The sequence below is a fragment of the Silurus meridionalis genome, chromosome 27 (assembly GCF_014805685.1).
Source record: "Silurus meridionalis isolate SWU-2019-XX chromosome 27, ASM1480568v1, whole genome shotgun sequence".
In the NCBI taxonomy this organism is placed as follows: Eukaryota; Metazoa; Chordata; class Actinopteri; order Siluriformes; family Siluridae; genus Silurus; species Silurus meridionalis.
In genome coordinates, this window is record NC_060910.1 from 13,522,145 (window position 1) to 13,547,573 (window position 25,429).

The 25,429-nt window shown below is 38.1% G+C and overlaps 2 protein-coding genes across 5 annotated transcripts in view; one reads left to right on the top strand and one right to left on the bottom strand.

Moving 5' to 3' along the window:
- Positions 1–1,223: 1,223 nt before the first annotated feature.
- Positions 1,224–5,774, top strand: LOC124380308 (serine protease inhibitor 2.1-like). Its single transcript, XM_046841166.1, has 5 exons — positions 1,224–1,299; positions 3,817–4,439; positions 4,518–4,785; positions 5,068–5,212; positions 5,445–5,774. The coding sequence occupies exons 2-5, from the start codon at positions 3,824–3,826 to the stop codon at positions 5,652–5,654; spliced, it is 1,239 nt and encodes a 412-aa protein (XP_046697122.1). The 5' UTR covers positions 1,224–1,299; positions 3,817–3,823; the 3' UTR covers positions 5,655–5,774.
- A 4,896-nt stretch (positions 5,775–10,670) lies between these two features.
- The window catches only part of npdc1b (neural proliferation, differentiation and control, 1b), a 30,214-nt gene continuing 15,455 nt past the window's right edge, over positions 10,671–25,429 (bottom strand). For 2 of the 4 annotated variants that reach the window (XM_046842389.1, XM_046842388.1), the window contains 8 exons: positions 24,449–24,592; positions 19,223–19,315; positions 18,670–18,930; positions 17,076–17,142; positions 16,831–16,915; positions 16,664–16,740; positions 13,799–13,898; positions 10,671–13,576 (listed from right to left, as the gene is read on the bottom strand). In XM_046842389.1, coding sequence (XP_046698345.1) covers positions 13,493–13,576; positions 13,799–13,898; positions 16,664–16,740; positions 16,831–16,915; positions 17,076–17,142; positions 18,670–18,930; positions 19,223–19,315; positions 24,449–24,592 — 911 coding nt within the window. In that variant the 3' untranslated portion in view covers positions 10,671–13,492. Of the gene's footprint in view, positions 13,577–13,798; positions 13,899–16,663; positions 16,741–16,830; positions 16,916–17,075; positions 17,143–18,669; positions 18,931–19,222; positions 19,316–24,448; positions 24,596–25,429 lie in introns of all 4 variants that reach the window. The other 2 variants (XM_046842387.1, XM_046842386.1) reach the window with 1 other exon arrangement.

Below are 25,429 nucleotides of genomic sequence, written 5' to 3' on the forward strand. Positions count from 1 at the left end.
TTTAGACCTCTGTTAGCTCAGAGGTTTAATTTACAGGAAAAGGCTGCTCCTTTTTGGTTGTCAGAAGTCTGTTTTAAACATGTCTAGAAAACATGTTTAACATTCTACTAATCAGCATTGTTTATTAGCCTATGAATAGACTATACGTGTGAAGTTAAAATGTGATATGAGATTTCTGTTTGTTTTTGTTGATTTGAACCAGTGAGGTTTGTGTTCATTACTTATGATCTGTAATCTCAGTTCAGCAGAAACAAAAGCACTTTAGCATTTTCTTTTATTTATCTTTTATCTTTCCTTTTATGCATTTATTTATAATGTGTCCAATAAAAATGTTGTCTACACTCATTTCATCAGTCTGGCAAAAAGCATTAATTCATGTTTTTTAGGTATATAATTGTCTGGACCTCAGCTGGCAAGGAGGGTTCATTTACTGGACCTCAAGCAATTTTAGTTAAAGACCCCTGATGTAGAACATTCTTCAGCAGTAGAGAATGAGCCCTAATTGAAAAGAGCTCCATCTAGAGGAACCTTGTCAGGATGTCAGGATGAATCAGGCAGATACGGAAAGAAGAAAGGGACAGGATCAGTGTGATGGGATCATTATTTAATCTATCAAATCCAATAATAAATCAATTATGAATATTTTAATTATTGTTTTACCTAAATAATTATTTACATTTCTTAAATGCTGGATCGTGTATAGATACTCTGTGTTGAAAATCTTTTACTTATTTTAGCTTCTCCCATTAGGGGTCGCCACAGCGGATCATCCGTCTCCATACCCCCTTGTCCTCTACATCTGCCTCTTTCACACCAACTACCTGCATGTCTTCCCTCACCACATCCATAAACCTCCTCCTTGGTCTTCCTCTTTTCCTCCTTCCTGGCGGCTCCATCCTCAGCATTCCCCTACCGATGTACCCCATGTCCCTCCTCTTACCATGTCCAAACCATTTCAATCTCTGCTCCCTCACCTTGTCACCAAAACATATACTCTGTGTTGAAAATAAAAACTAGATTTAAAAATTTGCCAATGCAGCCTGTTAAAAAAACAAGGTAAGCTGAATGGTGTAATGATACCCCGAATTTAGAATTGGAAGCACTTTTGTGAACACAACCTTCAAATAAATCAATATGTGGCCATGTGATGTGCCTTGTGTCTGTTTAGAAGTAGTTAATGATTAGGATAAATGTGAAAAAAAACAGGGTAAAGGTTGGTGTATCAGTACATTTAATGGAAACTAACGCACCACATCTTTGACAAAGCCAAGCAACTTTGCAGAAGGTGGTCACAGCTGGGTGAGGTTCATTCTTTTAATATAAATTATTATATAAAACAGCATGAAAATGAGAGCATGAGACTTTATTGAAATCTGCCCAATTTCCCATGTGTGTGTATAAAATGTGTTGCATAAGTTTGAATTTTATATTAATTTGGACACACCTTCTCCTTCTGGTACTTTCTTTATTTGTATTATTTTCAACATTGTACATTAATACTGAAGACATCTAAACTATGAAAGTGCCTAGATGTTTCCAGACTTTTGACAGAAGTTCACAGGTGTGCCTTGTTCTTGCCAAGAGTTCATTTTTGACATTTCTTGCCATCTTAATTTACTTTAGACTATCAGTTGTCTTGTGCATAGAAAGTGTGGGTACAAAGTCAATAGCCCTATTAGTGCTACTAGAACTACTGTACAAATCTATATTAGGTAAAGAGAGAAGACAGTTCATTAATTCATTAAGAAATAAACTTCTATTCCAAAAAGACTGATAAAGACAACAAAACTCAAGTGCAGTCACCAAAACCATCAAATACTATGATGAAACTTTCATGAAGACATATTTCACCACCCACTGCTCATGGAAACTGCATGAGTCAGGCATTCCTGGTCGAATTGCAGCAAAGAGACCATTATTTTAGAAAAGACAACATTAAAAAAAAGACTTGTTTGGGCAAAGAAACAGAAAATTGATGGCACACTTAACCAGCATTGCTACCACACAATTTGGCTGCAACATCTGATTTGCACTTAGTGGTGCCATCATTTGTTTTCCAATAAACTCAAACACACCTCCTTCTACTGCCTCTCCTCCACATTCACCTGATCTAAAAGAGTTGAACTGGAGAGTGTGCTAGGGAGTGAATGAAAAGCAGCCAACAAGTACACAACACCTCTGGGAACTCCTCAAGACTCATAAAAAAAGCATTTATTTTATCTCATGATTACCCTGGTGGTCCAGTGGTTAGGATGCGGCGCTCTCACCGCTGCGGCCCGGGTTCGATTCCCGGTCAGGGAACCGACCCCAGCCATTAGGGTTGCACATGCCAGTGCACTCTTAGTGCCGGTCCCAAGCCCGGATAAATGGGGAGGGTTGTGTTAGGAAGGGCATCCAGCGTAAAAGCATGTGCCAAATCTCATGAGGCTGATAAGGAGAATGTCAAGCGTGTGCAACGCTGTCATCAAAGCAAAAGGTGGCTCCTTTGAAGAATATAAAACATTCTGGGTTTTATTCAAGTTTTTCTTGACTACACAATTCCACATTTGTTCTGTCATAATTTCAATGTTTTTTTTATTAATATACAATGTTGAAAACTATAAAAATAAAGAAGCACTATTGAATAAGAAGGTGTGTCTAAACCTTTGACTGGTAGTGTATGTACAGTACTTGTCAGAAGTCTGAACATCGTCATTTATTGTTCTGAGAGACAAATGCCTGTTCCTTTTGTTTCTATTTTACGATCTAGGTAATTTAACAGTATGAAGGTTTATGTTGACCAAACAAATATATTTTTTAAAGATAAGTCCTCCCTTAGGATGAATTATAGCTTTACACACTCTTGGTATAAGGACAGTTAATTTTAAAGCATTTTGATGCAATGCCTCTTGTAAAATTTGCCAAAGGTGTTCTTTGCTAGTTTGTGAAGTGGATATTGTTTAGACACTAGTGGGATATTTATTTATGATCTTGCAATCCAGTTAAACCCTGGACAGATCAATAGGATTTAAATCCAGTGTCTGGGAAGGCATTTTATGATAGATAACACTGCAGCTGACTGTTTGCTCTCTAAATAACGCCTACAGAGCGTGGGCGCGTGCTTCAGGTTATTGTCTTGTATGGTGACGTTGGATCCACAGTCCAGACAGAATCGCACAGGGTTAAAGTAGGAATGGTTGCCGTGTTGGTTCAGTATTGCTTTTACCCAAAATAAGCCTCCAACATTACCTGTTTTAAAACAAGTCCTTAAATTAAGCTTCCACCTCCTTGTTTAACTGGATGTAGGGCAGACGTCATGTCTAACTTCCCTCCTGTTTTCCTTTTTACATAAATTCTTCTTTTCAAGACAAAGTTCTGGACTCAGAAAGTGATTCCAATCATTTACTGCTCACTACCTAGTTTGTTGCATATAAACCAAAAGAACATGTATAATGTGACCTGAATTTGCCATTTAAAAAATATTAGTTATACTTTCATTATTGATTACACTTTCTACAAATGCCATCTGTCAATTAACCACTATGGAATGTTCGGTGTTTAAAAATAAATTATGAAATTGGGTGTTAAAATTATTAAGATCAATAAAACAATCGTATGGAAATTGTAATCCAAATCGTAACCAGGTTAAGCACATTTTACTCAAAACTGACTTTCTGCAGTATTCATATAATTCTTATATGAACAACATGAATGAAGTTGTCTGTGAATTTGAAGACTCCTGCCATAGAAAATCCCTCCTAAAAACACTAGGATTTTTATTTCTAATGTATCCTAATATTTAATTTACTATGTATTTAATTTTTTTCATTTTCTCAGGAGCATCATGGAACGCAGTGTCTCCTTTTTGTGGTGTTGCGTTTCCTTGGCGCTAATTTATACCAGTGTTCACGGAAATCCAGAAGTACATTCTGACTCTGATGACCATGAAAACAAAATACAAGCCCTGAACAATATGAACAATGACTTTGCTTTCAACCTCTACAAAAATGTTGTGTCTGGTGCTCAGTCCCAGAACGTTTTCTTCTCTCCCCTGAGCGTGTCCATAGCACTAGCGGCACTGTCATTAGGAGCAGGAGGTGAGACTCATCAACAGCTTCTCAGTGGCCTAGGATTCAACAGCTCAGTTCTCACTGATGAGGAAATGCACCAAGCTTTCCTAGATCTCCTTCAAAACCTCAATCAAAGGAAAGAAGTAGATCTGAGTGTGGGCACTGCTGTCTATGTCCATGAAAACTTCAAACCTAATCCGGAATTTCTAGAGAAACTGAAGCGTTTCTATCTGTCTGATGGCTTCTCTGTTGACTTCACGAAGAGCACTGAGACCTCTAATCAGATAAATGAATACGTCAGTGGAAAGACGCATGGCAAAATTAGCAAGTTTATTGAAAACCTGGATCCAAATACTATCATGTATCTGCTCAGCTATGTATATTTTAAAGGTAAGCTGATTTGTGTTTATGGACTTTCCATGGGCATTGCTTATGTTTTCAATAACCATAGAGCATTTTTTTTTTAAGGCAAATGGTCTGTCCCATTTAACCCCAAAAGGACTAGAGAGAGACAGTTTCATGTGGATAAAGAGACGACCGTCCCAGTTCAAATGATGTTTGTGAAAGATACGTTTTTCAGCTACCGTGATCATGAATTGTCTACCAGAGTCCTTCGTTTGGATTACAAGGATACATTCTCCATGATTCTGGCTTTGCCTGATGAAAATGTTACCCAATTGGAAGAGGCTGTGCATCCACACCATATAGCCAAGTGGCAAAAATGGATGACTGAAAGGTAATTCTGATTTTGTAACAATTCACCGTACTCATTTAGTCAAACATCTTATAATTTATTAAATACATTTTGTAAAAAACTTAGGAAAAGCTATTTAAAGCTATAATGGATTTTACAAACATTTCCTTACATTTTGTCTGTATACGTAACATCTACGCTTCTATGCTAGCTTGGTTTATTGATTTTAACAATCTAAAGAAGCCAATTAATGAGACAAATGATCATTTATCTAACCTTGCAAAATACAGAATTCATTTATTAACTATATTTCACTTTCCTTAGTGATATAAACGTCTACCTCCCTAAACTGTCCCTCAAAACTAAATATAATCTGAACAAGATTCTGCCTGAAATGGGATTTAGGGATATGTTCACACCAAAAGCTGACTTCTCTGGGATTTCGGATGAAAAGCTGCTAGTTTCTGAGGTAAGATAAAAATAGTGCTTGTGTTGGATTTTCACGTTACAAGAAAGTCAACATGATGGTAGGTAGTTTGGTGCGTCACTAACAATTTAAAACTATTGCTGTTAAATGTAGGAAGAATAGACTCACTACACCACATGCAGAGAGATTATATAATGATATGAGATATATATCATTATATATATATCATATATATATATATGCAATTAACTGTCAATTTGTCCTTTTTCATCAGGCTGTACATAAAGCCACTCTAGATGTGGATGAAACCGGAACCGAAGCAACAGCAGTGACTGGAATTGGCATCATGCTCTTTTCTGCCAGATTTCCCAATGAACTGAAATTTGATCGGCCATTTATGATCTTTATTGTTGACCAAAAAACAAACAATGTTCTCTTCATGGGGAAAATTGTAAATCCAACAATTTCTGAGGTCAATCAATAAAGAAATAAATATCTCTTCTGTAGGTTTTCTTAGTGTTGGGATCTTTAATGCATAAAAAAAATATACATGAACACCAACATTTGTTGACAATTGGTTTAATAAAATATCTATTGCAACTAAGATTTTGTGTATTGTAATGTACAGTAATAATATGTATTGCAGTAATGTAATGTGATATTACAGTAATTTAATATGTGATAACCAGGCATTTACATAATCATGCTGTGTTACAACAATGAAATAGTAAAGTGCATTGACACACTTCATAATCTGTACCATAGATGTTGCAGGTATGTTATAAGATTCAAGAAAATGTTTAATTAAACAGAAAATCGAATGAAAGGCTGAAGTGCAGAATGGCGTCATCGTAATTGTTGATCCGTATTGGGGTAGAAAAAGACTAGCTGTTGAATGTATATACACTGATCAAGCATAACGTTATAACACTGATTAACTCTTCATCATGGGTAAGATATTTTAGACAGCAAGTAAACATTTAGTCCTAAAAATTGATGTGTTAGAAGCAGGAAAAATGGGTGAGCGTATGAATTTGGGCGAGTTTGACAAATTGTGACGTCTAGACGATTGTCAGAGCATCTCCAAAACTGCAGCTCTTGTGGGCTGTTCCTGGTCTGCAGTGGTCAGTGTCTATCAAAGGTGGTCCATGGAAGGAACAGTGGTGAACCGTCTACAGGGTCACGGGCAGCCGAGGCTCACTGATGCACGTGGGGAGTGATGGCTTATAGCAAGGTGCCAGAATACACAGTTTGTTGTGCATGGAGCTAAGTAGCCACAGACAATATTAGGCAGGTGGTCATAATGTTATGCCATAATGTAAATGTTGTTATTGTTTTGGGGAACACTAGCAGAGGTGGCAAAAGTACACACATCCTTTACTTAAGTAGAAGTACAGATACTCATGTTTTTAAATACTCAGGTAAAAGTTGAAGTACTGGTTAAACCTTTTTACTTAAGTGAAAGTAAAGAAGTTTTGGCTCTGACATGTACTTAAGTAAAAAGTAATTACTTCTACCTGTTTTAGCTGTTAACTGGACCTCACATTATAGATAGATAGATAGATTGATAGATAGATTGATAGATAGATAGATAGATAGATAGATAGATAGATAGATAGATAGATAGATAGATAGATAGATAGATAGATAGATAGATAGATAGATAGATAGATAGATATTGATGGATGGATGGATGGATGGATGGATAGATGTGATAGATGTGATAGCCTAGTGGGTTAATGTCAGTATCCCCACAAGGATGAGTTTGAGAGTTTGATTCCTGGTCGAGCTGGTTGCTGTGTTGGTAAATAAAACTTCTGGACCGTGTCCCCTCTGAAAACATTTCAATTCTGTCCTGTCTGTGTTGGATTAATTTATTGATTTCCTGGTCTTTAATGAAAGATAACTCCACCAAAAAAAGGCACTTCTGTGGTAGCTAAGTGGGTTAAGGCTTGTGCCTAAACATGGTCCCTAATATAGTCCACGCTGGTGATAAGGTTTCAAAGCCAGTCCTACATGCCTTCTTTCTTACTGCGCTGGCATGAAACAAAGTATGAACCCTCCAAAAAGCACACATGCATTTCAGCAGTGGTCGCTCAGTGGTTTAAGGCTTGTGCCTCATCTAAACATGCTTTCCAGGCTGATCTCTTTCATGGTTGAGTGGGTTAAGGCTGGTACCTCGCTGATGGTGAGGATCAGGGTTTAAATCCTGCTTTCTGCCTGCTAGTTGCGATGTAGGTTATGTTCCTGCTTCCTAAATCTTTCTTTAGCTTTATATTCTTGTGTTGACGGTTTAAAGGTAGATAGACCTGCTCTAAACAACCTTCCTGGCCTGTCTTCCCTGATGGTTCAGTGGGTTAAATCAGGTTTCTTGCTTTTGGTGGGGTTCAGGGTTCGAATCCTGCTTTCTGTCTGCCAGTTACGATCAGGATTCACTTCCTACATCTTTCTTTAGCGATATAGTTTTGTTTTTAATGGGTTGAAAAGAAAGATAGACCTCTAACTAAGCTACCTAGCCTGTCCTCACCAATGGTTCAATGGGTTAAGGTTGGTATCTCGCTGGTGGTGGGGCTCATGGTTCAAATCCTGCTTTCTTCCTGTTATTTACAATGTGGGTTCAACTTGTGCTACTTACATCTGTATTCGCTTCCTACATCTTTCTTTACCGTAAAATTCTTGTGTTGATGGTTTGAAACGAATGATAGACCTGCTCTACTCAAGCTTCCCACTTAGTTTTTTTTCTGATGGCTTAGTGGGTTAAGGCTGGTACTTTGCTAATGTTGGTGGTCAGGGTTCAAACCTGGCTTTCTGTCTGCTAGTCATGAGGTAGGTTAAATTCCTGATTAATACATCTTCATATTCTTATTTTGAAGGGTTAAAAAGAAAGATAGACCTGCTCTAAACAAGCTTCTCAGCTTGTCCTTCCTGATAGTTCAGTGGGTTAATGCTGGTGCCTTGCTAATGGTGTAAAATCAGGATTCGAATCCTGCTTTGTCCCTGCTAGTCACGTTGTGGGTTTGCTTCCTATGTCTGTCTTTAGCATTATATTCTTGTGTTGATGGTTTGAAAGAAAAGATAGACCTGCTCTAAACAATCGTCGCAGCCAGTCCTTCCCGATGGTTCAGTGGGTTAAGACTGGCATTTTGTTGTTTGTGGGGTTCAGGGTTCGAAGCTTGCTTTCTGTGTTTCTGTCTGGTCTGAATTGCTTGCTTTGAAGCATGAAACAAACGATAAAACCCCCCAAAAAAAAAAGGCGTGTTGTGGGACTTGATGGCTTTGCGATAAAAGCCTTGCCTCTGAGCTCAGAGGTTGCTGGTTCGAATCTGGCTTGTCCCCACACTGGGTAAGCTGTGTGGAAAGTAGTGTCTGGTGAGCAATGAGGTAGTTGACTGTAAACAAAGGCTGTGAATACTGGCTGCTTCACAGCCTCAGGAAAAGTGAGGGTTTTTGAACATTTTTGCTTCATAATCCTCTGTTTTCAGCTACTCAGACACCAGGGGGGCAGATGCCCAGATATTGCCCCCCTGCTTCAGGATATGCCCTCCGAAACCACATCCAACCTTCCACGCAGCCATTTCTGACACCTTCCTTCCTACGGCCACCGGAACCTTCCGCACTCTTAACTTTGAGCCCTGGCCAGGGTTTGAACCGGCAACCTCTCAACCCAGAGGTAAAGCTCTTCCAATTGAGCCACAGGATCTCCTGAAAGAACCTGATTTGTAGGACCTTTTTTTGGTTCTTTTTAAAAACTTTTTAAACAATTTAAATGAAAGATATGGGGTAGGAATCGAACCGGGTGAGTCAGATAGCAGCGACCACTTCACTGACCATTACACCAACACAGAAGAGGCAAACAAGCCTTTGCTTATTGGCTTTTCTTTGTTAGGAGACCAGTGTTTTCTCTTAGATCATGATGGTAGAGGGTCAAAACTTCTCCTTCCTGTACATTCTCTCAGTAATTCGAAGTCTATGAGAAGTGACTCAGGTACAAGAACCACATCTCCAACACCTGCACCACTGATATACCATGATTTGCCAGCAACCAATTTTAATGATCAGTCATTGTTCTGTTTTTAAAAACTTCTTATAATGTTCAATATGAAACTAGAGGTAAGAATCGAACCAGGGAAGTCTTTCATTAGAGATCACTAATGGCATTACTTCAAAACTCAAAACTTTGTTAGACATGTAAATAAGCAGGAATGACAGAGACAAAGACAAAGAGACACAGACACAGCTTTAGAAAGAGTGAGAAACAAATAGAGAGACAGCAAGAGAGAGACATATACAGTGAGACAGAGACATTTACTAAAAGAGACACAGAGACAATTCGATAGAGAAAATAGAGAGACAAAGATAGCGAGATATAGCCACTTCCTGTTGGAAGTGTTTATTCCGAGTGACTCTTAATGATCAGGAATGTGTCTGTTCTCAGTCATGTTTACATCACTGACTCCCTCTGTCTCATCCACATTAACCCCAAACTTCTTACTGCCTTCTGTGGTGAGTGAGAGTCAGGACTTTATACACCAGTGGATTGAGCATCTACTTCTTCAAAGGTCCATAATCTTCATGAGGTGGGACGTGACTGGAGCTGGAGCAACCTCAGGATGCCTCTGGATGGGGAGAGAAAGAGAAGCAGTGGAGAGGAATTAGCGTAGCTGCTGTTCATAATATTAACAGCACAAGTTGATAATGTGCATGTGAATGTTGATGGCTTCATCAATATTAATAAATAGCTACTTTAGAGTGAAAGAGATAAAGAGTGATTGAATTTGTATGAATTCAATAAATTGGTGCCTCATCTTTGGTGCCTCACCAAAAATAAAGCTATTGGTATTAATTTCTTTCTTTTATATAACTCATTTCATCTTTCATAACCATATTTTGCGCTGCATTTGCAGATTAAAAATAAGCAAATTGTTTTGCCGTAATGTGTTTGAAATGTCACTTACTCAAAATTGAGGTTTATAGAAGACTTGTACAAAAAATTTAAACTTCTAATCAACAAACCATCTATAAACCATTCCGGGGAAAAAAAAAGCATGAATGTGAAACTCTAAACTGCTATCACTTATGCTGTTGATATGTCCTGTAAAGTACTTTATTCTGTACAGACCAGAGTCTGGTTTAATATTCCTGGCTCTACGCAGGATAAGGCTGGAGGCTGCTCTTTTTCACCAGCAGATGGCAGTATGTTCACACTTTTTTTTTTTCAATCATTACATCAGTTTATTATTTATGTAAAGCTGCAGGAGTGTATATTGGTCAATGTAAAGCTTCAGTAGTGAGTCTTTTTTTTCTTCTAAATGCACAATCTTGTATTCCTAGTAAACGTGGTTGTGGAACACTAAAAGAATCATTTCTATCAACTTAATAAAAGCGAACCAATATTTTTCAACACATCAGAATAATGATTGCACACATCTGTGTGAATATGTGTTCCAGGCACCAACATGTAGCAGAAAAAATGAACAATATGACAATATGAGTTTGATATAATATAAATATTTATTTATTTCTCTTTATTTAATATCCTATCTTTACATGCATGATAAACAATTTAATTAGGTGGAAAAAAAAAAAGAGTTGTAATATTTAAGACCGACATACACAGTGAACACGTGTATGGGTAGGAATTTATGTAATGTAGGGCAGGCTGTTTTTTTTTCCATGTCTTATAATATCTAGGGCTATTCTGTATTCTTTATTTAAAGTGGAAAATCACTGAGAACATTGTGAAAGGGCTTCTACAGAGACCTAAAGATGACATGTTTGAAAAGGGTACTTTAAATGAAGGGCAGATCACTTCACCTTCCTTCATCTGCAGGATTAAAAACAAAAGTCAGCATACCGAAGCGTGAAGCCAGTTTGAGAGAAATCCACTCCAAGACCGTCATGGGGCTTATTTTACAAGTAGAGACAGGAAGGAGATAACGGATTAATGAAGGTCTTGCTACTGTTGGCAGTTTTCCTGAGAACCAGCAGCAAAGAACGAATACTTCAACCGAGCACACCGTCAAATCCCCAGGCGCGACGCGAGAACTACTGCAGAGATGACAGGGGGATTGTACAAATACAGCAAACTGAGCAGGCAGGCCTTAAGTCTTCTCTAAACGCAGCTGCAGTTATATACAACAGAGCACAATCACAGACCGTAAGGACGAGCAGCGTTCGGCTCGCATTCAATGCACGATTGCCAATTTTCACAGTTGCTGTGCCAGGTTTCTCGAATTTGTTTGGACCACAACTCAAATGGTACATATCCACAGGCCACGTGAGTCTGCTCAGGGTCATGAAGCAGTGCTGAAAATGCATACAGACTCCCCTTTATCATTCCATAGCTTTGGCTCATGCATAGTAAGACCAATACAGACTATACAAAGGCTACATTATATCATTTAGGCGTATTCATACAGTATGTGCACAATTATGAAAATAGTAAAACCACAAATAGAGTTTTAGAAAATACCACTTACATTCTACTTTGGTAGAAAGGAACCTCATGAGCTCTAGAAATCATATAGGGTGGCTTTTTCGGTACATACATCAAATCACTTGCAGTGTGAGTGAACAGCCAGGTTGTATTCAACAATCTAGCTTTTCGAGATCCAATGTCATGTTTGATATGTTTTAAGCATTAAGTCCACAAGTTCAGTTCCTATCGCACAGTATTCACAATATCGTACAAACAAACAGGCAGATCCGAAGGCTGTGCAGTGACCTGATATTGGACCTGAGCCCTGGGATCATATGCATGAAGAATCTCCAGTCCTGATCAGGTTCATTTCTAATGTATTTTCTGTGCTTCCTCCAAGACTGCGATTTTCATGTTGTGTCAAAGGGATGTGTAGGCCATTTGGAGGGAAGCTTTAACTGTTATCTTCCACATACCCATGATTGCTTAGTGTTTCTGTGATTGACAGATGGGATAGAAAGTATGCCATCCTATACAGAGATCACAGCCAGGTTTGCTCCCAATACGGATTTGAACTCATGATCTCCCAGTGCGTTTCTGTTCCACCACACAGGAACCCATTATTGTTTTTACTTGTAGTTTAACATTTACATTTGGAGGACACATTATGTTCAAAGCAACTTGAGAACACAACGATGATTAAAACTACCAACAATCTGATCAGTATTCCAGAGCCATGACAATTAAGTGGTCATTATTTAAATTATCCATAATAATGGGAATATTTCTTATCATTTATTCATCTACAGTACATGCTTTATTCTGGTTAGAGTAGTGGTGGATCTAAATTTGGTGCAAATACATCCTGAATGGGAAATCAGGAAATTGTAGTGCATCAAACATACACATTCACACATACGGGTAATTTATTGTAGCAAAACCGCCAACTGGGTTGGGACGGTTGGGAGAAAATCACAAGGTAAACATTTGAACCAGAGCTCAGGATTGAATCAGGGACCATGCCGTTTCAATGCTACTCACTCCTTCACTGAGCTGCCCAAATGTTTTTTTGCATAACTGATGAGAAACTAGAGAAAATTAAGATATGAGCCCAGAGCTTGTTCCAATACCTCCCCATAGTTGTTGGAGAACACAGATAAATCATGAACGTGCAAAAATCGGACACTAGGACCAATTGATTTTGCCATGTAAGTAAAAGCGAGAAAAAAAGAGCGAGAGAGAGAGAAAGAGAGAAAGCAGTGTAAAAAACAGAACCTGACATGCACCCCATGTTTTATACTGTCGCGTGCATATACTGTGAGGGCAATGGTGACTTCTGAAAGTGGAGAGTTTCGTCAAGGCTTTGTATAGCAGACAATTGTGTGCAAATTTTTTTAAATTTGAGATGCATCATTATGATTGGAAATAAAAGGAAAAAAATATTTAAATAAATAAATAAAACAACCACAAATCGTTGTCAGCGTATCGTTCCTCCAAAAAGGTAGCTTGTGAGTATTGGATGAAATGCTCAATCCATGCAGTAGTGTAGAATGTACACGTGTGTACAGGACCGTAGCTGTTTCTGTATGTTTTAAAGGCAAATCATTTGTTTAGGCAGATATGTTAACTGGCTTCCAGTTTCTACACACACAACTTAACAGTCAATCAATGAACAATGGATGTAGAGGAAGGTTTGAAAATGAAAAGCGACTAGGAACACCCTCATTGACTAGGTGACGTCGGATCCACACAGTCCGAATCCAATTCTCTTTATTTTTTTTCCCTCTTTCAATTTCCCAGCTGCCTTCCATTTCCTCATGGCATCTTGGCGTGGGATCGCAGATGGGATTTGACATTGGTGCAAGATTGTGGATGTGGTTTCAACGTGAACGTGCAGTCCATTTTCAGTTGTAGCTTTTTTGGAGGTCAAGATGAAGATGAAGAGTGGAGTCATCAAACAGTGGGTTTTTCACCTCCATCTCACCAGTCTAGAGAGAGAGAGAGAGAGAGAGAGAGAGAGAGAGAGAGAGAGAGAGAGAAAGGTGAGATTTAAACACCACAAAATCAACCCTGATTAACACTGGATGTATTCACTGTAGGTGGTACATAATACCCTTGATTCTGACCTGCAGGGAAGTGCCCTGTGTCAGAACACCGTGAGTGAGAGATATCTTTACTCACACACACTCACACACAGAACTCCTGCTTACCGGGGCGAGTCCAGGGCATTCGTACACAGTAAAATCTCCATCTTCATTCTCCTCATCCGAGGTAGCTGCAGATTCAGGGATCTTAGATTCATCTCTTTGTCTGAATACAAAGAACAATAATTATTAACGATGGACACCAAACTGTTATTCTATATTTTCTATATATTATTCTTTTTTTAGGCGATAAGCTTTAAAAGTGTCAACAGTGAATGTGCAAATTTTGGGTGTTTGGCTGCTGAAGGAGCTGCTTGCCTCCTGTTTTTCCCCACAATTTTTTGTTTCGTAATGTTAGAGTAAAACCTGTGATAGTTTGAGCCTTGTCTCTGTACATTTGGCAACTTAAAGGCAAGGATTTAATATTGTTAGTAGTGCTGCCCGATTGATTGTATCGCGATCTCGGCTTGTGCGATTATATGACGGTAAAAAGGTTGCGATTCAATGAAATAAATAACTGCACGTGTGGACACACACTTTCACAGTTTTGCAGATTTTCCGTGCAAAACAAAAAAAAGACCAGATAGTCTCTGTTTGAAGGTGAAGGTGGATGCCGAGCAGCCCGACACTGAACTGTACAAGATTTGCTAAATTAAAGATGCTACGTCACGTGGCAATATGACAAATCTGTAACAGATGTTTTCTGTTTCTGGGTTGAAAGAAAAAGACGACATTCTATGGTTCAACAGACAGAGTTTTGTTTTACTTTTAATTCACTTTTGCTCCGCCGCGTAATCAACATACATGCGTCTCTCTCCGGGGTCTGTCACATCCTGCATAAACAGGGCCTGCATAAACTAATTCTAGCCTTTTGGAACCCTGGGAATCCTACTGTCACCCCCCTATAGCTCTTCCCTCCCACCACAATACAATCTGCTCCACTCCCACACCATACAAATCATTAGCAATCATCTATAAAAAAAGTTTCAATACATTGCAAAATTTCCTGTATTCGAATATGTAAAAATATAATACTGTATCTTAAACTTCAGCAGAAAAACAGGTCAATCATTGAAATGTGCAGCGGCAAAATGTTTCAAATATCGTATTTTTGTGATTTTTATATTATTATTTTATTTAATTTCGCTGTACCTCAAAGAAAAATAATGTTTACTCATGATACCATTTATTACATCGCAATCGCAATTTCGAACTCAATACCATGCAATTTTTCCCAAATTTGAAAAAATGCAGCCCTAATTGTAAGCATGTTGTTGCATATTGAGATGAATCACTGCAAAAATAAAAACGTTTCATTAACGCTCACTGAGTAAAGTGTGTGCATATGGAGCTGTGTGTCTTCAGGTGTGTGTAAGAGAATTGTGTGTTTTTTCTGTAGCTTGATCCCACACTCTCTTGCCTTGCATCGAGAGCACAATGCTCTTGGTCGTTGTCCTTGATGGTGCCGAGTGTTTATTTCTATGTAAGATTGTCTGGCAGAACCATAGACTATACTCCTATAATCCAATCAGGATTGGATTAGTATCCAGTATTGGTGCAGTAGTAATGTACAGTCTGTACCCTATTTGTTTGTCATCACTTTTAAAAGTATCTAAAATCTTTGAAAAATGATTAAATTTCATTATTATTATTTAATTCGTATTTAATTAGGGTTGTGAAAAGTAACGCATTAATAACGTTTTAACGCAAAAACATTTTAAAGCCACAAATTTGATTAACGTGCAACTGATGCAGCGCGCATTTCAGTTTGAGCATTTTTATAAAAAAATATAAATAAATAAATATATAAGAAGCGAAATTAAAACCTTCAACGCAACACACATTTATTCACGACGTCCATTCTTTACTCATAAAAAATATATTGAAAAAATAATCCAAAACACTAAACAATTGTTTTACTGATGCGCCAAGTCTCATATCAAGCACCAAAACTCATTATGATGCACACATCCGGCAATCAAAACTGTCCGTGTGGAAACAGCAAAAACGTCCGTTTAGTGTCCCGATGATTTACGAAATTTAAAACACCATAATTACTTTAAAACATTTACAAGAATATGTTGTCTTCATGTTAAGTTTGGTTTCACTAATAATAAACATACATTTGCATACATTTCCATATTTGTTAATGCCGATGTTGATTAGAGTATTAAAAAGTTCATTTACAGTATTATTATATTATATTATTATCATTTAAGGTATTACATTTATTAATTTGCGATTATTCACAGTTAAATATTTTAATCGGTTGACAGTCCTATATTTAAGGCTTCTAATCTTTGAGAGTTTACTATATGAAGTAACAGACAGTCTGCAGTTCTAAAAACTTTGCCTCCTTAATGTATTAACTCCCATGTAATATCCCAACAAATCTGACAGCAAAGCCAGCAAAGTAAGTGAGGCTAAATTCTCTATAGTATTCTGATTCTGATTTCAAAAGAGAGAAAACGAGATGTCTTAGGGGTGGGACTAATGTTTTACCTTTGTTATAATGTAAAGAGGAGAGAAAATAACACATTTTATGGATGTTGTGTTCTATAAATCATTAAATGGAGCAGTACGTAGTTCATTAATGATTTATAAAGTGTAATCTGTGGGAAATTACTGTGGTATAAGTGGAATAAAACACTGTTTTGACCAGCTATTATAGGAAAATAATAAACCCTAACAGTGTAACAGGCACCAGCTTTACATTACACCACCTCTATTCATATAACAGCATGACCAATATAAATAACTTGTTATTCCTCGTGTATTTATCCATATATGGGAACAGTGAAGGATTCATCAAGCACAGAATAGAATATAAGAAGCCAAAAATACCATTATGGATATGATTAGATGAATATGATTCAGAATAAAATGAAATATGAGGTAGTGCAGCTGGGCTGGTGATGTAGATCTACTCACTTGAGTGACAACATCTGCTGTTTCTGGTGCTGATAATGGTACATCTGAGCACTCTGGGCCAGGTTTTTATCTCCAGACTAAAACAGAAATGACAGTATGAAAACAACAAACGTTCAAAATTTGCCAAACGTGCATATGCGTGTGTATGTGATTTCTGTTCAACTCACAGCTGCGCTGTCGTAAGAGTGGGGGCTCATTACCCCGAAGGCTGGGTAGTCCACTTTCTGTGCCAGACGAGTTCCTCTCTGCATCCTGTCACAGGAAACACAACGTGAGCAGCTCATTCAGTTAGACTTGTTCAATTAGGGCTCCAACTGATCTAATCAGTGACACTTGGCTCCAAAAACAAACAATGTTTTTTGTGGTTTTCAAATTTGTTCGTGAAAACTGCGAGTCAGGACTGAGGTCTTACCTCACCCAGCACACTCCAAACAAGACCAAAGCCACTGACGCCACCATAAGACACACTCCTGCTGTAACTGAGGGAAACAAAAAGCACAAGAGAAAGAGAAAGAGAGAGAGAGAGAGAGAGAGAGAGAGAGAGAGAGAGAGAGAGAGAGAGAGAGAGAGGAGACAGAAATAGCCAACTGGTTAATTATATGCAAAGACATCCATATAATATAACAATTAGCAAATGATTAATGACAGAATATCATTGCATATATATATGACAGTACAAAATAATGTATGAACAAGTCTGTATGTGATCATTAAATTATAATACAGTATACAATCAGTGTAACCCACTAGATCCCACCTACTAATTTACGCATTTACGTTTCATACTGTATGTGAATGACAGCCAACTTTAACTTCACATACTCAATACACTGAAGTAATACTACATTTTGAAGACTACAGTTTTCTCAAGAGCCTATTAAAGATATAGAAATACAAATATTCTTATTAGAAGCCTCACAAAGAACTTAAAAATCAAATGCGCATGAAAGAATAGTTCAATCTATCTAAAGCATGCTACATGCATTATATCAGCTGAAGCAAAAGTATTATAAATGCACAGTATGTCACAAAAGTTTTTTTCTTCTTAAGGGACAATAATATAAGAAATATATTTTAGAGTTGTCAATATGCAGCTTGTATAGCAGTACAGATTTAATGTCCTCTGAAAAAATAACTCAACATACAGCCGTTATTGTCAAATAGCTGGCAACAAAAGTGAGTACACCCTAAGTCAACATGTTAAAAACTGTGTCCCAAGTGTCAATTTGTGTGTGAGTACCACTGTTATTTACAGTATTTACAGCCTTAATTCTCCTGGATATGGAATTCACCAGAGCTGCACAGGTTGTTGCTGGGATCCTCTTCCACTCCTCCATAATGACATCATGGAGCTGCTGGATGTTAGATACATAGAGCTTCTTCACCTTCCACTTGACAATGCACCACAGGTGCTTAATAGGGTTCACTCCATCATCTTCATCTTGGCGGCGTGTTTGGGGTCGTTATTATGTTATAAATCTGCCGTTCGGCCCAGTTTCTGAAGGGAGTTGCTTCAGAATGTCACAGTACATGTTGCAATCCATGTTTCCCTCAACAGCTCCCCAGTACCAGCAGCACTTATGCAGCCCCAGACCATAATGCTACCACCACCATGCTGGTGGTCAGTATAAGAGAATTGTACTTAAAGTTACAGATTTTAACTGCTTTAATACAAGATACACACATTTGTATGGTCCAGTCAAGCAGACAAAAACAGGAACATGATGAGTAGGACATGTGGCTTTGCATGGTTAAGCGGCATACAGCTTAGGGTGTATTTACTTTTGTTTCCAGCTTTTTGATGTTAATGGCTGTATATTTCGTTATTTTTAGAGGACAGTAAATCTATACTGCTATACGAGCTGCACACTGTCTACTCTATAATATATCAGTTTCGTTTCTACAGTATTGTCGCTTAAAAAGATATATTAAATGGTTGTTGAAATGTGAGGGGTGTACTCACAGCATCGCACCACCACAGTAAAGAGTTAACAAATAAGGCATACCGATATTAAAATGGTCCTCAGATGGGTAGGGCACAATGAGTGGGGCGCTCTGCATGGCTGATATCAGAGGATTGATAGTGTTGGGACTGAAGCTGGTGGCACTGGAGGTGGTAGCAGTGGAGCTGGTGGTAGTAGACAATGTGGTCAGAGTGTGTGTTACAGGGTGCCTCGCTGCATTGTAGCTGGGAGAGGATTCCACTCTGTTGTGACCCCTTGGCCATGAGGAGTCATCTTTGATATGAGAGACAGGCTGAGACGGTGCTAGAGGGCAATACAAAAATTTAATTAAAATAACTGATACAAATATAATCAAATCAAACTAGTTTTTAAACTCCAGTGTCTGTCAGTGTTATGTTTTGTTACACTGGTGGGAACACTTGTACTGAACATGCTGAGAAGGTGTGTTCTTGTACATGCAAATACGAGCCATATAAAGCCAGTGTACGAGTGAAAGAGTGTACGACTGGAGGAGTTTGCAAACTGTTGAAGCATTTTCACAAATAAATAATAAAAATACAATAAATAATGGTTTGAAAATAATGCAATGTCTTACCAGTATGTTTCATCTCAGATTCTCTGTGTTTGGTTATGATTGAAGAGAGGAAGTCGATCTCTTCATCTAGCTCGGGACGCAAATCCGCTTCTTCTGTACATCAGAAAGAAAGTGGGGTTTTTTTGTGCATTAATATTCGCCATATTTTTCAATATTATATGTAATTTCCACTTAAAAAAATATATATTGGTTATTTAGGACAAAGATTTATAGGTTTAGAAATCACAGGATACTGATTTGAATATTATCATAGATTTTTAACAAACTACAATTTGAAAAATGTAATGGGGACAAAGCTGGTCATGTGTATAAGTCGTGAGGGCACTGATGTAAGCAAAAATTCTGTGTATATATATATATATATATATATATATATATATATATATATATATATATATATATATATATATATATATATATGAGCTGTAGTGCATTACTTCTATCAAAACAATAAAATATAACTAGATTTACAATGTAAAGAGCTTTGAGATCAAAAGGTAATAAATGAAAATGCTGCAAATTGTGTGTGGGCGTGTTTGTGCGAATGAGTGAGTGTTTGTGTGTGTGTGTATGTGTGTATGTGTGTGTGTGTGTGTGGGGGGGTCGCTGATATATGCTCAGTGTGTGGGGGTGGATAAGAGTTGGGTATTGAGGGTGGAGCCTAATCAAAGTCATAAATGAAAACCATCACCATGGCAACTGATGGACAGGGGGAATAAATATACGCATACTGAAACGGCTGACAGTCGCAGTTTTGACTGGAAGGTTCATTTAAATATATTCGGACTATTACTTACTACCACTTCTTTATCATTATCTACTACATTTTCTCCCATTTCATATTCATAGTTCCCAGTTTTTACGAGCAGCCGATCACGTTTGCATTTCACTGCGAGTTGTATTCTGTATGTAACTAGGTTTGTGACAAATAAAATCTTTAAGTTCTATGAATCAATCATACATTTTCAGGTCCTATCAAGGCAAAGCAAATTAGTGTTGATCTCAATATTTGCATGTAGTTCAACTCTGCTAAATGTACAGGATTGTTGCACTTTAACAAGCCTGCACAAATCAACATTAACAAAAATTGTTGCACATCCAGGTTATTTTTTTTGTTTGTTTTTCATTAATTCATGGTTGCATCTTGGATTTGTATTCTAGTAACCACCAGCATTTTTGTCTTCTCTTGTTAAACAGCCTGAAAGAAACCCTGCTCACTACTGGTTTTCTCAGACAGGAAACTCGCTGACTGAGTTGTCCTGTATGTAGTACTAGTATTTGTATGTTTGTTGTTGTTTGCCAATTATGTTTCTGGGCAAACAAAACCCTGAGACACCAGGCAGCACATTAGAGCTTTTACTTGTGGTGTGCTAGATAATGGATTTACTGTAGGATTTGCCTGCCACAGTGTAAGAGCATGCTATGTTTTAGTTTTGCTCGTGTGTAGATTTGCTCAACCGTGATAAAACAGACAAAAATAGGTTATAAAAGGACATACTTAAAATATCAGCAGGTAACATGATAATTCAATTTTTATCATTACTCATTATAATTATACTTATAATAATTTATTATAATAGTTCATAATGAAAAATAATTCGAAAAAATAATTTTTAAATAAATTAATTGCAATTTCAAGGTTCTGTCTTTATTCTTTTCACAATCTTTATTGACTCATTTATTAACTTATTTCCCAATTATGTTTAATGACTGTATTTTTTAAAATGGTTTGGAATGAAGAAGCTTTGTATAGATCAATCACAAGGGAGCAGTACTGAACTGGTGATCAATCAATCCCACAAAATTCCTAAGAACTTCTCTCTTGGCTGTTAGCAAGAATGAGAGTGTAGTGAGAAGTTAGCATGGAGAACTGGAGCGCCATTCGACATGAAAACGTTGAATTTCTTCCTCAGCATTCTCACAAGCATGCTGTTGCACACCTGAGCATTGTAATTAAACTCACAATGTCTTTCGAAAAAGCGTGGAACTCCGGCTGTCAGGGTGATTGATGTGCCAAAACGATCAGAGGATGTTTCATGCCGTTAATCCTAACGCGATTTTAAAGTGAGAGTATTTTCACTAAAAGCACAAGAAGGAGAGAATAATAGACGGGCTGATCGGTGGAAATGGACGGATTGCTGAATCTTTACTGCAGCAGGGTTTATTAGCTCTGCCTGCTTACATCGTATCGATCACAATATGGTCACGATCATTTGTGCTACAATTCACAAAGACAGCCCAAACATTTTTTTCCAACCGATATAAAGAAGCTTGATTATAGTAGAGAGCTGTGTTTTATATATTTACTACCTCTAGTACCGTAATTTCCGGACTATTAAGCACACCCAAATATAAGCCGCACTCATTGAATTTTACAAATTTTTTTATTTTGAACATAAATACGCTGCACCTGTCTATAAGCTGCAGGTGTCTACATTGAAACTAATGAACTTTACACAGGCTTTAATGAAAGACAGTGTCTGTTACACGGCTTGTATCTAAACAGTAGCCTACCAAGAAAGTCATTGTTTACCGTCTTCCTCCTTCCTTTCACAACAATTTCTCTCGAGAGTTTATCTTTCTGCATCGTCGTGTATTTAAAAAAAACACCATCAGTGAATCTTTTCTCCCGATGCCGTGCAGCTCAGAACACAGGTGTAGTGTGTGTTTTCATGCCCGGTTGTTTTCAGCGTGACGAATGATTTGCATTTCCCGTTGACAGTCCGAGTGAGCGGCAGGTCAAACGTCAGAGGAACATCATCCATATTTATGATGTGGTGCGGCCCGATTCAGTGAGAGCGCATCTGATTTAATATAAAGAGTTTCATTGGTTCACCTGAACCTGTTCGGCAATTTCATTGGTCAAATGTTATGAGGCTCAGTTTTTTGGTGTAAAGTTTGTCCATATATTAGCCGCTTCGCTGTTTAAGCCGTGGGGTTCAAAGAGTGGGAAAAAAGTAGCGGCTTATAGTCCGGAAAATACAGTAGTTTGTTTTCTATTTACAGACCTATGAGAAAAGAGAGCTAGGGTTTACTACCAGCCAGTGTTTGATGAAAGTGATTTCCTTTAGAATCGCTCAGCACTGCAGCACCGAGCCATGTTTGATTTATTCCTCCTCTCTCTCTCTCTCTCTCTCTCTCTCTCTCTCTCACGTCTCCTGTTGCATCGTGAATGCTGCGTGGGTGAGAGAGAAGTAGGAAGCGATGCGAGGCAAGGCGAGGCAAGGGCGAGGAAGACTTGAGAAAACAAGAGAGAAAGATGTGGAAGGAAAGCAAGGAAAAATGTTGAACACGCTGCTATGTTGGAACGCTGATGACGACTGGGCGGTCTTGACTAAAGTGGGATTCAATGCCGATTCTTCACTCGAAATACAGAGAGCAAATAACTGACCACATTGCCCGCACCCCCCATCCCCCACAACCATCATCTCTTGTCTGACTCAATCGTTCGTCATTGCACTCTCTCCAAAATCCCGGATACACAGCTAAATTACTCCTAATACCACCGTGTACTTCAGACATGCAATCATACAGACTGTACATGACATTAAATCGGTGTTAGTGAGACATCCCAATTTTACCTAAAGTGGAGGCTCGGATGTCTACGCAGCTGCTTCTCTCAATACAGCTTTTAAACCACAGGAAAAAATGAGTCAGAGCTAAAAGCATGTGGTAACAAGCATGACAGTGACCACTGGACATGACTGAGTCGTGGCTCATCAGGAAGATGATGGTAACCAAAAAGATGATGATGGTGATGACAAACTCATGCATATTTATTACAGGGAAAAAGTCTTTAAAAGTTGGAATTGATGAATTAGAAAAGCATATCAACATTCTTATTATATGCATATTATGACACTGTTGACTTCTCGATTCTGACTGGTAACAGCAGCTACACTATATGGATATTGGTATTGGGACAATCGACCTTCACAATTAAATTAAGTCAGTAATGTATACAGGTGATGATATGGTTTACATGCTATTGAATATTATGCTATTGAATACCTTTTGGACCAATTAGAACATTAAATGCACCCTAATCCTTCTTTTCCTACATCCAACCTGATCCAGCATGGCAATGCCCTTGTGCACCAAAGTGAACATATGGACCATATAGGTTGAAGTGGAAGATCATGAGTAGGCTGCTATAGAGCTCTGACCTCATCCCTATTGAATACCTTTTGGACCAGTTAGAACATTGAATGCACCCTAATCCTTCTTTTCCTACATCCAACCTGATCCAGCATGGCAATGCCCTTGTGCACCAAAGTAAACTGCATGAAAATATGGACCATATAGGTTGGAATGGAAGCTCATGAGCAGGCTGCTATAGAGCTCTGACCTCATCCCTATTGAACACCTTTTGGATAAATTGGAACGCTGACTGCACCCCAATCCTTCTTACCCTACATCAGCCCCTGACTTTACTAATGCCTTTCTGGCTGAATGAGCACAAATCTCCAAAAATCACACTCCAAAATCTAGTGGAACATCTTCCCAGAAGAGTGGAGATTATTATATCAGCAAATGAAGACTAAATGTGGTAATGTGTTATCATGTGGATAACAACAGCAACTGTTGAACGATTTGCATGGTAGACATGTTATAGTAAAAGATGTATTTTAAGTCCAAATTGTAATCATTAAAATGGTGATGTTTCTGTCCGAAACATTTATTGAGCAGTTTTTGAAAAGAGTCTCTAGCGCCAGCAATTATTTGCAAACAAATTGCATTATACATTTTTTAAGAAAGAGAAGAAAAAGAGAGGGAGAAAACATGTATAGCTGCTAAACCATAAGTAAGTTCTGTGGATGTTCTACATGTTCATTATTGAATGAAATTTCATTTTGAAAATGTGGTGTGCTAAATGTATTTTGGAAAAGAAGCAACTTCCAAGTGAATGACTGAAACATCTGGCTGTGTGGTTGCTTAGTATATTTTCATTACTTATGTCATCTGAATGTACTTCAGGATTATGACATTATGCTTTTATTAACCTTTGGACAGATGGTCCTTTAAGATGGTCAATAGCCCTGAGTGTTCACTGTTAGCCTCTTCTTTTTAGACACGCCCCCTCCATCAGCATTCTGGATACGAATATGGCTTTGACATGTCTAACTGTAGTAATAGTTGCAGTCGTAGTTGTAGTAGTGCACTTTTTCCAGGGAGTTATTCCTGTATGAGTAAAAACATTCATAAAGTGCTTCCACAGTTACTTACTGATGTGATTCCGTCTCCTGACCACACACTTCCCTTTCTTGTTCTCGATGAGCGGAGCCAGACAGGGGCCGCACTGGGACGAGCCAGGCTGGCAAAAATTACGCCCTTCACGTGCACAGTCCAGGCTGCGGGGACACTGGCCCACTACTGAGACACACAGACACAAACACAAACAGATCCATATAAGTACAGCTTTAGCTGTCAGTCAGTGTAGCAAAAGAACAATGGACCAAACTGCTTAGTACTTTAAGTGGGCGAAGATTATATGGTCTATTTATTATGCAATAAAAGGAGACAAGGAAAATCAATTAGCATTATTGAGTAGCTGTAAGTTTACTACATTTGCTCTGTGACGCAACAGTGTTCGCAGGTTCCTCGAACGTACATCATTCTTGTAAATCAGGGCCAAATAAACAATGACTGTACACTGCTATGCCTGTAAATGACCAAGTCACTATGATCAATAAATACAGAAAGTACCAAAGGAACCAATGTATGATGCAGCACACGAGCGCACACACAAACAGCCGTTTACATCAGAACGAGCACGTATAATGCAGAGCAGCTGTTACGTTAAGGAAAGTTCTCATTGTAAATTCAACACAATTCAGGAACAGACGGAAACCCGAACATAAGCCAGCTGTGCGCTTTGTAGCGCATCAATAATTAAAGTTGTTTCCACTAACTGTTTAGAACACATGCTCTTTAAATTGTTTGTTTGATTTTGTTCATAATGCAGGCCAGGTTTTACTATGTTTAAAGCTAAAGTTTGATCCTGAGCTCGTGTTTACTACATGAGCAGCTTTTCTCCTTCTTTCTCCGCATAAGTTTCTTTTGGGTTTTCCAGTTTCCTTCTACCTCCCAAAAAACCTGCCAGTTGTTGGAACGATGGCTCTAATTTACATTTAGGTAATTTCAACTTTGTGTATGTGTGTCTATGAAGACCTGAGAGACTGGTGTTCTATCCAGAGTGTACATAGT